The following is a 14,995-nucleotide window of genomic DNA, read 5'->3' as shown; positions in this document are numbered from 1 at the left end:
TCCTGCCCTCCATCCAGCACTATGCAGTCTCCTGCTCTATGCTCTGCCTGTAACATGAAAGCGGCAGAGGCTGGGGGGAGGCAGGACTGCAGTCTTTATCAACCTGTCGGTTCCCTGTGATTGACCAGTCGATCGTGATTGAAGGGTTACTAACCTCCTCTCTAAACGCTCCTGCCACCAAACGCTGCTAAAAGTTTATGTATGCATGGACACGGGCTAACGGGGAGGGGGTTTGGAAGCAGGAAAAAAGCACCCGATGCCCCTAAAAGCAGCAGTAAATGCACCCTGTGTGCATGAGGCCTAAATGTTTAACCCCCCCTCCCATAATACCACAGTATTAGCAGCAGCGTAGTTCACTTTGTTATTAACAGTTGGCAGAAGTACCTGATGGAAGCAGCTCTGCTTTTATAACACTAATTTCTCTCTTTTTTCTGCTCAGACTTATTAAACTGTCTCCAATAAAGACTATAGCAGGAACTGATAAATATACATGGAACTTGGGTAACTGGATAAGTCCAAAGCTGCCATGAAGGATAATCTGGAAAAGACATGAACAGGATAAAATATGGTATTATTGGATGTTATATTCAGTTCATCTATGCATGATATCGATAAAATCAGCTTAAATGAGCAAATATCATTTAAAATAAATAGAACTATTTTTCATGCTATTTAACCACTTCAATACTGACCACTTTTACCCCCTTTCTGCCCCGGCCAATTGTTGGCTTTCAGTGCTTTCGCACTTTGAATGACACAGCCATGCAACACTGTACCCAAATTAAATTTTTATCATTCTTATTTTTTCACACAGATAGAGCTTTCTTTTAGTGGTATGTGATTACTACTGGGTTTTCAATTTTTTGCTAAATAAACTAAAAATGTTTTTTTGAAAAAAAGTTTTCTTTTCTTATCTTGCAATACAATAAGTAATTTTTCTTCCTGATTCACACTGATGAGGCTGCACTGGTGGGCACTGAGAGGTAGCACTGGTGGTCACTGACAGGTCGCACTGGTGGGCAGAGACAAGTCGCATTGGTGGGCACTGACAGGTCTCACTGGTGGGCACTGACAGGTTTCACTGGTGGGAACTGACAGGCCTCACTGGTGGGCACTGACAGGTTGCACTGGTGGGCACTGACAGGTTGCACTGGTGGGCACTGATAGGCTGCACTAATGAGGCTGCACTTATGGGCATTGATGAAGCTGCACTGATAAGGCATCACTGATGGTCACTGATAGGCAGCACTGATGGCCAATGATATGCTCCACTTATGGGCACTGATGGAGCTGCACTGATGGGCACTGATATGATGCACTAATGTGGCTGCACTGACGGGTACTGATATGCTGCACTGATAATCAGGAATTTGATGATAAGTGCCCTGATTATCAGTGTAAATATCCCATGTCAAAGGAAAGCAGGTTAACGGCTTTCCTTTACTCATCACTGTGACAGAGCTGAAGAAAGGAAATGCCGATAAGCGGCAATTGTTTACTTGTGATCAGCTGTGATTGGACACAGCTGATCACATGGTAAAGAGCCAACGTCATTGACTCTTTACCCTGATCAATGATGCACTGGATCCTCGGGGACTTTAAAAGTGTGATCTCCATCTCTGCGGCAAATTCACACAAGATGGGAGGTTCCCATAGGTTTCAATCTTATGCGTGCCTATCTTGTGAGTCTGCTGCAAAGATGGAGATCACACTTATAAAGAACCAGGCAACCACATTTGCAGGGATGAGACTTTGGACCCAGGAAGGCGGGATTTTACCTATCGCTGAGGCCATATTTAAAAGGTGAGCCACCTAAAGGAACCCATACAAGGGAAACAAGCACATTATGACCTGTAAGTGGACGGATCCAAAAGTTGAGGTAAGAGCAGAGGTGAAGGTGATGGATAACACTCTGCATGACTTGGATTGAGCACAGGAGGTGCATCAAAGAAATATTGGAGAAAGTCACATATATTTCTTGCTACCATAAGACTGATAATACATTTGAAGACACCTTTTTCTTTTTGTATTTTAATTTATTCATAAGGACAATTTGGAATGTATGTTTATAAGACAGTGATTGTTTATGTTGATTTATGTTGATATTCAGTACATCTTTATGGGGTGATATATACTGATACATATAAGGGATTTGATTGATAGCATGTATTGAGTCAGAGGGAGGCGCAGCATCACTTTTTTAATTTATTCATGTTTCTACTGTGTTGTTTTCAGCCACCCTATAGGATAGATTTTAAATATTACATAATTTATCACATATTTGACACTATTTAAGTATAGAGGCGTGAGATAATTATATTTTATTATTGGCTGCCATAATGCATAGAATTTTACAGAAAATTACAGTACTGCACATTGAAAAGAAAAGTACATTTTAATAATAATTAAAATATGGCTTGTGTAGCAATGGTATATGTTATATTATTATTTTTTTATTTGATACATTTTTTTTTCACAAAAGTGGAGTTAAACATTGTTGATTGTGAAAGATATAGGTGTGTCTTAGCAGGGAGTATGTTGGAGCTCTGCAGATAGAACGCTGCTACAACACAAGGGTGCCCCTCTGCAGCTGCTGGCAGGGGAAAGGCTTTTTTACTTAGGCTGTGGATGCTTTTAAAAAAATGAACTGCACATATTTAAATACTGGATGGCTGATGTGATAACAGATAACAATAGTTTTATTTGTAAATGTATCAAAGTATGCATTTTAGTTAATATAACTCTTACCAAAATATACATCAGTACATATAAATGATGTGTCAGCCAAAATCCACGGAAACTGATTCGCCGAAAATGACGGGAAGAGAAAACATACATCAATGCAAGAACGGCCAAAAGGAGAATTCCAGTAAATCCTTAAAAAAAGAAAAACAACAGTATCACTGGCTAGCTATATTAGAAATTTTACTTTGCAACTCAAAAATGGAACATCTAAAAAAAAGCTTATAGCCGGCATCAAAACATTATGTCATAAATAAATAAATAATTAAATTATTACAGTTATGCAAATATATGCAATAACTAACTAAGATAAACTAAATAAGTAAAAACATTATAGAAGTACAATTATTTAAATTGTTTTAATTGTTTTCTTATTGTATTCAAGTTTGTTGGAAATGTCAAATTGCAACTTTTTCTATGTGGAATTATTGGATAATTAAGGCCGCCATCTAGTGGCCATTTAGTACATATTTTTTCCTTTCAGATATGGCTAGTAATGAAAGATACTCTTGATCATGCCTTTATTCTTATATATATATATCTATATGTTTTTCTTTTTTGTGTTTTATCCTTTGATTCTTTTTCACCCACTAACTAACTATATATATATATATATATATATATATATATATATGTGAGTTTAAAATCGTAAAATTGCTATCAGATCCCTAACATAATTTTTCTTTCCTGGCCTATCTTCACGTCAGCACAAAATGAGTTAACACCTCCTCTGGAACCCACAGGACCACCACTTACTAGGTAAATGATAGACAGTCCCTCCCGAACTGAAGTGTTCAATAAACGAACAACTTCTCCAACACTCAAAAGCAAAGTCGTCAGACTGGAATGTATGGTAGAGATACTATTCCTCTGGGATAGTGATTAGGCAGTGCAGTACTCCTCAGACAGGGGAATCCAAACACAAACTGAAAGAAAACACAGAGGGAGCGCAAATGCCTAGTCCATTACCCAAGATTTATTGAAAGAAAACAGCAAAAGCCAAATGCATACTCACAATCATCCACAGCATGACACAAATGACTGATGGTCAACCAACATGGAGGGTTCCCAACTGCTGGTGTTGTTGGCAAGCTAACAATTTCAGGGGACATATCCCCTTCTTCTTGAGCTCTGAAGAAGGGGATATGCCCCTGAAACTTGTCAGCTTGCCAACACCACCAGCAGTTGGGAACCCACCGCGATGGTTGACCATCAGTCATTTGTGTCATTCCTTTTACCTCTGATGTTTGTGAGTATGCATTTGGCTTTTGTTAATTTCTTTCAATAAATCATGGGTAATGCACTAGGTGATTGTGCCCACTGTGTGTTTTCTTTCATTGCAGTGTTTGATAACCTAGCCTGCTACAAGCCACTAGGGAGGGAGTTCTGTGCTGACAGGAAGATAGGCCAGGAAAGGAAAATTGCAGTAAGTATCTATCTAATAAAAAATTTTCATTTTCCTGGCCATACCTCACATCTGCACACAATGGGATATGACTAACCGAAGACATGGGCAGGAGAGAATACATGAAAATAAACACTGACAATTAAAGAAAAGCTACTAAAGACAAAAATAATTTACATCTCTTTTCCCAAACTTTGCAGAACTTGCTGACCGCACGTACTGTATAGCTTGTAAAGTTGAAAGAAGGCCACACAAGAACTTAAGCTAGCCATCTCACATACAGTTGTGTTCAAAATAATAGCAGTCAGACATCACTAACCCGATCAATCACTGTTTTTGGTAGAAATTATATTTCTACATGGCAAATAATTTACTAGCAGGTGTAGTACAGTAATAGAAATCTAACAGACCCAACAGTCATGACATGCATGCTGCTGATTCTGTGTCATTGAATCACTAATTGAAAGGGGCATGTTCAAAATAATAGCAGTGTGGAGTTCTATTAGTGAGGTCATTCATTCTTTGAAAAACAGGTGGCAATTATTGCCCTTATTTAAGGAAGGAAGGCAGCAAATGTACATGCTGGTTACAGTGCATTTCTCTCTGAAATTCTGAGGAAAATGGGTAGTTCCAGACATTGTTCAGAAGAACAGCGTACCTTGATTAAAAAGTTGATTGGAGAGGGGAAAACATATAAAGAAGTGTAGAAAATGATAGGCTGCTCAGCTAAAATGATCGCAAATGCTTTAAATGGCAACCAAAACCTGAAAGATGTGGAAGAAAGTGAAAAACTACCATTCAAATGGATAGAAGTATAGCCAAAATGGCAAGGACTCAGCCAACAATCAGCTCCAGGAAGATCAAAGAAGGTCTAAAGTTACCTGTGAGTAAAGTTACAATTAGAAGACGCCTATGTGAAGCCAAGCTATCTGCAAGAAGCCCCCGCAAAGTCCCACTGTTGAAAAAAAGACATGTGCTGAAGAGGTTACAATTTGCCAAAGAGCACATTGACTGGCCTAAACAGAAATGGCGCAACATTTTGTGGACTGATGAAAGTAAGATTATTCTTTTTGGGTCTAGTGGCCGGAGACAGTTTGTCAGACGACCCCCAAACACTGAATTCAAGCCACAGTACACTGTGAAGACAGTGAAGCATGGTTGCGCAAGCATCATGATATGGGGATGTTTCTCATACTACGGTGTTGGGCCTATTTATCGCATACCAGGGATCATGGATCAGTTTGAATACATCACAATACTTGAAGAGGTCATGCTGCCTTATGCTGAAGAGGAAATGACCTTGAAATGGGTGTTCCAACAAGACAACGACCCCAAACACACCAGTAAATGTGCAACATCTTGGTTCCAGACCAACAAGATTGACGTTATGGAGTGGCCAGCCCAATCCCCGGATCTTAATCCAATAGAAAACTTGTGGGGTGACATCAAAAATGCAGTTTCTGAGGCAAAACCAAGAAATAGAGAAGAACTGTGGAATGTAGTCCAATCATCCTGGGCTGGAATACCTCAGAAACAGTGCTTATACAACAAAATATTAATTAAGTGATTCAAAGGAAAGCAAATTCTTCAAATGTTTTTCAGTTTATATAGTGAATGTTTGAGTTTGTAAAGAAGAATACAAACACTGCTATTTTTTTGAACAGTCTAATATTCACTTTTCTTCAATTTTTTTTAGAGGAACAACACAAATTTGATATATTTTTCTTCATGTTTTGATTTGGAATAGAATGTGTAGTGTTCCCAATGCATTTGTGTGTATGGAAATAAAAGCTCTTAGAAGGATTTTGAGCTTTATTCACTTTTTTCAACACAATGCTATTATTTTGAACACAACGTATATCTTCCATTGAAATCCTGGCATAACTTTCCCAAAGGTTGACACCCCTATGGTCGAATGAGCTTGCACCTGTTCCAGAGCAGAAAGGCCTACTTCCTGCATGCCAATTTAATCACCCTGGTAATCCAATAGAAGATGGCTCTTGAGAACTTGATGGAAAAATCTAAATATTGTCCACTTTTCTCACATCTTTTGACGTTTGCAAGTACAGGGTCAGCAACTTTACCATATGTAAAGAACTGAACTCTTCCTGCTGTGTACTCAGTGACTCTTATGTAAAAGCTTGGAGTGACTGCCCTCAGTTTTCCTGGAAGTTGGATACCACTTTAGAATTAAACTTTGGAGATAGGCATAGTGGACTTAGTATCACTATTTTTAGGAGAAAGACACAAAAATGATCTTTGCAGGAAAGTTCTGCAATCTTCAACATCCTTCTGTTTGAAGCAATTGCTGTAAGAACTGGTTTTACCGCGAGGAACCTCATTGGAAATTAAGCTATTAGAGCACAGGGGGCCTGCACCTGTGCTTTCAGAACAAGTCCTAAGTCCCATGAAGGAAACCAGAATTTCCTGAAGGTCATATATGGATTACTGCCTGCCTGAAGCATCTGGTCAATGGTTTTGCCCATCTGCAGCCTGATAAAGAGGATAGGATCTTTACTTTAATGGAGTGGTATGCCAGACCAACCTCTAGTGCTGATTGTAAAAATGTTCAGGATATTGGCTAGAGCTGGGGACACATGAGATACATCTTTTGCTGAGCAAACAAGACAAGAAGTAGTAGCGGGTGAGCCCAGGCAGCCCTCCCAGAGGCAGACAGATGTCAAAGAATCTGAGAAGAAACCAGTCAGACTGGCAAACCTTCAGGAGCACAAAGCACAGCAGGAAGCAACATCAGCAAAACTTCACATCACCAGAGAAAACTGACAAGACTGCTTGCAGAGAGAGATGGAGAGAAGCCAGTTTCTCTGCCAGCTTCTAACACTGTTTATGCTGTTGCTTAAATAGTGCACATATGGTGCAGTGCTAAAAATAAATAAACAATACAAATTAATACAATATTATTAAAGATCCTAAGGGATCTGAAATAAAGTGCAAAGAAATAAAGTGCAACTAAGTGAATATATCAAATGGATCACAAAGTCAGACCCTAAATACAGTGAGAAAACAAAAAAACAACCCAATCCTAAATTGGGATGATAACACCAAATTGTGTCAACAAGGTGGATCCCATAAATGGGATAATCATAAAGTGACAAGTGCTAAATCACAATATATAAAGCGTATACACAATACACACAGTGACAATAAAATATGCAAAAGCAATAAATATGCATAGTGAAACAATCAAGAAAATATATATAAATATATGCAGTGAAAAAACAATTGCTGTGAAAAAATTATCACATATAATGAGGCAGCAAATGTGCAATAAAGTCCAATGACAGTGCTGTTGGAATCCTCCACACAAAAAAACAGTGCTCCACTACCAACAAGGAACTGGTGCCGTGCAGTGTACACTCCAAACAAGTCCTAAAATGGCTAAAATGCCCGCTCACCTCCAGTAAGTGACCCTACGGGTCTTTTATAGCTTTAATAATATTGTATTAATTCGTATTGTTTATTTTTAGCACTGCACCATATGTACACTATTTATGCTGTTCAACCTTTTGAGGTAAAGGGTTTGGGTGCTAGCAGCTGTGTTAAGGTAGAGTTCATATAGTGCAGGAGGAACCATTACACTTATGCTGTTGCTTGATGACTGGCGGTCAATATCCCGTGCTGCCCCATCTCCTCATCCCCTGTGACATCATCCAGGGCTGCACTGGAAATAAAGCCAGGAAAGCAGTGTGACATGCTGCCTATACAAGACAGAGAAACCCCAAGGGAGAGGCCAATGGTGATATTACAGAATGTACTAATACCACACCTGAACAATACCAGTGCTGTTTAGGCAACATTGCCCGCTCCCCTGAACACAGGGCACCCAGTTTCAAGAAGGTTTACTACCAACTATCTAGGTCTTCCAACATCAGGAGAGGCTGAACCTGGAGGGGTGAATGCAGCAGAGGGGATATACTTGCAGCAACCAAAGTACTTATCAACTGCAAACAGGTGGTCTGGAGCATGACCAAATAAGAAGAACAGTTTAGTTGGGGAGGGGCTGTCTTTTATTTAGCTAGGGAGAGGTGGTCCTGTGGGTTCCAGAGGAGGAGTTAACCCGTTGTGTTCTGGCGTGGGGTAGGGCCAGGATGTATGTATATATACAGTTGTGTTCAAAATAATAGCAGTCAGACATCACTAACCTGATCAATCACTGTTTTTGGTAGAAATTATATTTCTACATGGCAAATAATTTACTAGCAGGTGTAGTAGAGTAATAGAAATCCAACAGACCCAACAGTCATGACATGCATGCTGCTGATTCTGTGTAATTGAATCACTAATTGAAAAGGGCATGTTCAAAATAATAGCAAAGTGGAGTTCTATTAGTGAGGTCATTCATTCTTTGAAAAACAGGTGGCAATTATTGCCCTTATTTAAGGAAGGAAGGAAGGCAGCAAATGTTGTACATGCTGATTACAGTGCATTTCTCTCTGAAATTATGAGGAAAATGGGTCGTTCCAGACATTGTTCAGAAGAACAGCGTACCTTGATTAAAAAGTTGATTGGAGAGGGGAAAACATATAAAGAAGTGTAGAAAATGATAGGTTGCTCAGCTAAAATGATCGTAAATGCTTTAAATGGCAACCAAAACCTGAAAGGCGTGGAAGAAAGTGAAAAACTACCATTCGAATGGATAGAAGTATAGCCAAAATGGCAAGGACTCAGCCAACAATCAGCTCCAGGAAGATCAAAGAAGGTCTAAAGTTACCTGTGAGTACTGTTGAAAAAAAGACATGTGCTGAAGAGGTTACAATTTGCCAAAGAGCACATTGACTGGCCTAAAGAGAAATGGCGCAACATTTTGTGGACTGATGAAAGTAAGATTGTTCTTTTTGGGTCTAGTGGCCGGAGACAGTTTGTCAGACGACCCCCAAACACTGAATTCAAGCCACAGTACACTGTGAAGACAGTGAAGCATGGTTGCGCAAGCATCATGATATGGGGATGTTTCTCATACTACGGTGTTGGGCCTATTTATCGCATACCAGGGATCATGGATCAGTTTGAATACATCACAATACTTGAAGAGGTCATGCTGCCTTATGCTGAAGAGGAAATGCCCTTGAAATGGATGTTCCAACAAGACAACGACCCCAAACACACCAGTAAACGTGCAACATCTTGGTTCCAGACCAACAAGATTGACGTTATGGAGTGGCCAGCCCAATCCCGAATCTTAATCCAATAGAAAATGTGTGGGGTGACATCCAAAATGTAGTTTCTGAGGCAAAACCAAAAAATAGAGAAGAACTGTGGAATGTAGTCCAGTCATCCTGGGCTGGAATACCTGTTCACAGGTGCCAGAAGTTAGTTAACTCCATGCAACACAGATGTACAGCAGTTCTCAGAAACAGTGCTTATACAACTAAATATTAATTAAGTGCTTCAAAGGAAAGCAAAATCTTCAAACATTTTTCAGTTTATATAGTGAATGTTTGAGTTTGTAAAGAAGAATACAAACACTGCTATTTTTTTGAACAGTCTAATATTCTTCAATTTGTTTAGAGGAACAACACAAATTTGATATATTTTTCTTCATGTTTTGATTTGGAATAGAATGTGTAGTGTTCCCAATGCATTTGTGTGTATGGAAATAAAAGCTATTAGAAGGATTTTGAGCTTTATTCACTTTTTTCAACACACTGCTATTATTTTGAACACAACTGTATATATATATATATATTAGACAAAAAATGGAAACACTACATGATTTGCAGGTGTGAAAGTGACGATATGTTTTGCGTTGAAAGTGGAAGTGAAGTAACATTCTTTTACTTCCACTGTGTGATGAGATACCTAACCTGGGAAGCCGTATTTCCAACACTCACTGCATGCGCTGCTGGTAATATGGAGTAGTTTACTTAACTTCAAAGAGGGCAACTTGTTGGTGCCCACTTAGCTGGTGCCTCTGTGACTGAAGTTGCCAATTTATTTGCTGTGTCGCAGGGTACAGTATCACAGATTATGGCAGAAAATGTCACCTGATAAGCATAAGCTAAATCAACATGGTCAACTGACCAAAAGAGACAAAAGGACATTGAGCAGGATTGTAACCTGAAAACAAGGCAGGATTGTACTGAATGGGTAATCAGAAGGTTACATGTGAAAATGTTCAGTAGTCATACAGAAGGAAATACACATATGCACAAACCACATTCACTGGAGTTTAATAAAGGTGGAAAATGGTCATACTGAAGCGCTGTTCACTTTGAATACCCAACCATTTGCAAATAAAGTTAAGAAAATAGAAATTTGCCTTGGTGTAAGATTGGATTAAAGTGAACAGACATTCATGGGACTGAGATTGAGCTCTGCAGTACATACAGTCATGGCCAAAAAATATCAGTACCCCTGCATTTCTTTCAGATAATGCACCACTTTGCCCAGAAAATTGTTGCAATTACAAATATTTGGGCATTGTCATGTTTATTTCTTTTGTTTGTATTGGTATGACACAAAAAAGTGGAGAAACAAAAAACCAAATCAGACATTTCATGCAAAACCCCAAAAATGGACAGCATGACTGTATATAACTTACCAGGTATTGTTTGAAAAAACCACCAATAAAATTTATTTGGAAATTCAGATCTTCAAAAGAAAAATATAATAAAGTTAATAACAAGCAATTCAAGTTAGATAGCTCATAAGTAATTAGAAGAAAAATAAATCAAGAAATAAGCCTAAGAAAGTAGCCTAAGCCTAAGTGCAGTCAAAATAGAAACACAAAAATCAGCTCAAGATAGAACACTTATAGCTATTAGAATGAGTCCCTTGAGTTTATACCTCTTCTGTTACTGAAATCTTCCGCCATCAATAAACCTTCCACCCCCATCGCCTTAACCTTCCAGTGCAGTGGGAGTTAAGAGAACTATGGGAGCTGTCACAGGCCTATGAAGAATGCCCAACTATGCCCACCCTTTCTATCCAGCTGTTCTAATTCTATAAACCATTACTACAGCTTTAACCACTTCTTGACCATGCTATAGCCAAATGACGGCTACAGAGTGGTTGTCCAGTTATGGGAGGGCGTCATATGACGTCCTACCAGAAAGCGCCCCCCCCCCCCCCCCACGTTCCCAGTGGCACGCACTTGGCGCTCTCTGTGATCACATGACACGGTAAAGCGCCAATCCCAGCGGCCTTTTATCACGTGATCAACTGTGTTCAATCACAGCTGATCATCATGTAAATACACTTGTCAATTATCAGCAGCACTTTCCTCACGCTCCTCGAGGCGACATCTACACTGATGATCAGGGAAATGGTTATCAGTGCAGCTCCAAAAGTGACCATCAGTGCCTAATAGTGCTGCCCATGACTGCCCAGCAGTGCTGCCAATCTGTGCCCATCAGTGTTTCCAATCTGTGCTAGTCAGTGCTGCATATTAGTGCCCATCAGTGCCGCCTATCAATGTCCATCATTGACACCTATGAGTGCCCATCAGTGCTGCATATCAGTGCAGCCTCATCAGTGCCTTCTCATCAATGCCCACCAATGCCGCCTCATCAGAGCCGCCTCATCAGCGCTGCCTATCAATCTCCATCAGTGCTGCCTTTCAGTGCCTATCGGTGCAGCCTCAACAACGCATCAGTGAAGAAGGAAAATTACCTGTTTGCAAAATATTATAATAGAAACTATGAAAAACTTTTATTTCAAAATGTTCAGTCTTTTTTCATTTGTTTAGCAAAAATAAACACCCAGTGGTGATTAAATACCACCAAAAAAAAGCTCTATTTGTGTGAAAAAATTATACAAATTTCATGTGGGTTCAAAGTTGAATGATTGATTGCACAATTTTCATTCAAAGTGTGACAGCACTGAGAGCTGGGCAGGAAATGGGTAAAAGTGCCCAGTAGGCAAGAGGTTAATGAATGAAACAGGATCAATGAATAGATGGGGCAGACGTTTCAATCATCCTCCCATCCTCCAATCATAGATCCTGTTTCATTAATAAAAGCTGTATTACATCTATGAATGGAGGAGCTGGACAGAAATGGGAGGGGGGCATGATTTGGCACTCTTGATGAAAGACTGTAGATGCTGCATAGTTTAATTAACTCCCACCGAACTGGAAGATGGGGGAGAGAATCAATGGAGGAGGATTTCAGCTAACAGAAGAGGCATCAGCATAAGCGACACATCTTATTGACTGTAATAAAAGTCCCTTGTGCTGATTTTTGTGTTTATGGCTTTTTTTTTTTTGCTTTTTTTATTTTGACTGCCATTAGGCTTTAAGCTACCATACAGATTGAAAAATGAAAAAAACAATAACAAACAGATCACATCAATTATGGTTTGATTTTAGTGAGTAAATTAGCAAATGGAAGTCTAAAAAAATTGAATTTATCTGCATGTAGGCTTGACCTGTTTGTGGAGATTCACGCGGTTTGTGGATGCAGGAAATGGAATTCATGAATAGTATTATTCTCCATGGAATGGATGAATATGTAGATAAATACAAAGGAAAGATAATTTGCTATGAAACAATAAATAAAGTCTTAAGTCCCGAACACACGATGAGAACGATTGTTCATTTTTTTTTGCATACTAGTCTCCATATAAAAAATTAAGAGGTTACTAAAGTTATAAAAATTTGTGCACGACAGAACAAAAATTTGGAAGTGATGCATTGTATTGTATTTGTATTGTATTTTCGGACGAAAACTATACTGATTAAATGAAAATCGTACAATCTGGTATCGTACGAGAAAAATTTTAATGCTTGTGCCTTCGAATAATTTCAGACAAACACTGTGTACTATAGATCAGATTATCGTACGATCAATTCGAAAATAGTATTTTTGTACGATTTTTTGATCATGTGTACTAGGCTTTAATGTTGTTAATTGCCACAACTGTGATATGTGAAGTGATCAGATAACCAGAATGTTAATCCTGTGCTTATCTCTTTAGCCAGCAACAGTGCATCTACTGTCTTTCAACCAATTAGCATTTTACACATACTGGAAAGAAGAGGGGACAGAAAGAAAAGGAAAGAAGGTTGAAAGCACCATGGCACCATTTTTATTTAGTTAATTAACTTGATTTTACCCATCATCTCGAAAAACTTTGGGAAAAATGCAGGACAGAGTACTAAGAGGCGTGACGGCAAACATATAAATGTTGACTGCATGACCCATACTATGAAGCACTGTAAAATAAAGAGACGTGTCATTTGATACACAGTTAAATATACTGAATACGTAGTGTTCATCACAATAATCACTTTTGCTGAAAGTGTACTTTTTTTTTTAAGTGTATTTATAGACAATTTTTTGTTAATGTTTCTTTATGGAAAAAGGAAGTATTGATACACAATTTTTTTACTACTGCCTTCGTATGTTCTGGGAAAATTCATTCTCTTTTGCCTTGATAACCATTTTCACTGTGACACAAAATTATGAGAGACCCAAAATTGTTTATTTGCCTCCAAAAAAGAGTTGAGGATAAATTTCCAAAAAGGGATCCTTATTCTGGTGGCAACTAAGAGGGGGATTTCCCTTATTTTGTAGAGATTTTTTCTCATTCCCTGTTGTGGATCTGGGACAGTAAGTGATGAGAAATCTCCACAACGATACACAGACATCAAATAATAAACTAAAAGTGGTTTTACCCCTCCTCAATCTATCCAAAAGCTAAATAGCATTGTTGAAACACTACTTTGTGTATGTGAAGGGACCTGTAAAATGTGCACTGATAGTGGGACGTGGGAAACTGCACATAATAATAATGCAATCTGTTTCTACAAAAGTCATTAAAATTACTCATGGGCATTTAAATGCAGTATACAGTGGTACCTTGGTTTACGAATTTGATGCGTTCTCCGGGACATTTCGTATTGCGAAAAATTCGTAAAACAGAAACGCGGTTTCCTATAGGAATGCATTGAAAAACACCTCCACACTTGTCGCCACGTGCTACCCACAGACTACTCACAGACTCCAGCATGCACAGGGGCAGCACTATAAACCTCCCAGGTGCAATGCATCCTGGGGAAACTTGCTTCGCATTGTGAAAAAAAATTGTAAACCGAGGCATTATTTTCAATGGATTTTAATTTGTAAACCGAAAATTCTATTAACCGAGGCGTTCGTAAACCGAGGTACTACTGTATACTGTTAACCTTTAACTCAAAGCAGAGTTCCAGCCATTTTTGTGTTTATTAAAAGTCAGCAGCTATAGAAACTGTAGCTCTGCTGACTTTTAATAAACACACACTCACGTGTCCCAGCATCCAGCGACGCGCTCACCCACACCGTCCCTCCTCTCCTTCTCTCCCTGGTGCCGGCATCACAACTGTGGGCACCAGGCTGTGACAGCTGGCAGCTTCACAGCCGGGTGCCCACTGCTCATGCTCAAGTTATGCTGCACATCCTGATTGGTCCAGCAGTCTTTTTGGACCTGTGAAGATTCCCAGGAGACTGAGAGAGGAAGAAGGGGGGCCGAAGTTCTAGCTCAGTTCGTGGCGAAATGAGCTGGAAGTGGGAGCAAGTACCTGTGAAAACCAGGTGTCAGCTCCCCCCTCCCCCCAAAAAAGGTGCCAAATATGGCAGTGGAGAAGAGGAGGAGGCAAACAAGCAGAGCTTCCAGTTTTGGGTGGAACTTCGCTTTAAAGTAATATGGTGATAACTATGTGTGCTACCACCTATATTTATTGTTGGTGTTATTAGAAAAAACATTATACCCAATGAGCCCAACACACATCCATGACAAGCAGAATCTATGCAGGGCAAAGTGAGACTTTTGTCTCTGGAAGAGCTCTGTAAAGAATAAATATGACATGACTTTCAACTTTTCCCTTGAGTACTGTCAGTGATATTTTTT

The 14,995-nt window shown here is 39.2% G+C and overlaps 1 protein-coding gene across 1 annotated transcript in view; it reads right to left on the bottom strand.

Annotated features, from left to right (window-relative positions):
* Nucleotides 1-14,995, bottom strand: part of LOC149447558 (dual oxidase 1-like) — a 219,885-nt gene that overhangs the window by 26,401 nt on the left and 178,489 nt on the right. The window contains exons 25-28 of the mRNA XM_089652420.1: nucleotides 13,223-13,322; nucleotides 10,710-10,759; nucleotides 2,749-2,876; nucleotides 385-538 (exon numbers count right to left, since the gene is read on the bottom strand). Of these exons, the coding sequence (XP_089508546.1) occupies nucleotides 385-538; nucleotides 2,749-2,876; nucleotides 10,710-10,759; nucleotides 13,223-13,322 (432 nt within the window). The remainder of the gene's footprint in view (nucleotides 1-384; nucleotides 539-2,748; nucleotides 2,877-10,709; nucleotides 10,760-13,222; nucleotides 13,323-14,995) is intronic.

This window comes from Staurois parvus, unplaced genomic scaffold (assembly GCF_062004578.1).
Source record: "Staurois parvus isolate SC_StPar_1 unplaced genomic scaffold, SC_StPar_1.0 ptg000682l, whole genome shotgun sequence".
Taxonomy (NCBI): Eukaryota; Metazoa; Chordata; class Amphibia; order Anura; family Ranidae; genus Staurois; species Staurois parvus.
The sequence above is the reverse complement of the archived record's forward strand: the minus strand, read 5'-3'. Positions and strand labels throughout refer to the sequence as shown.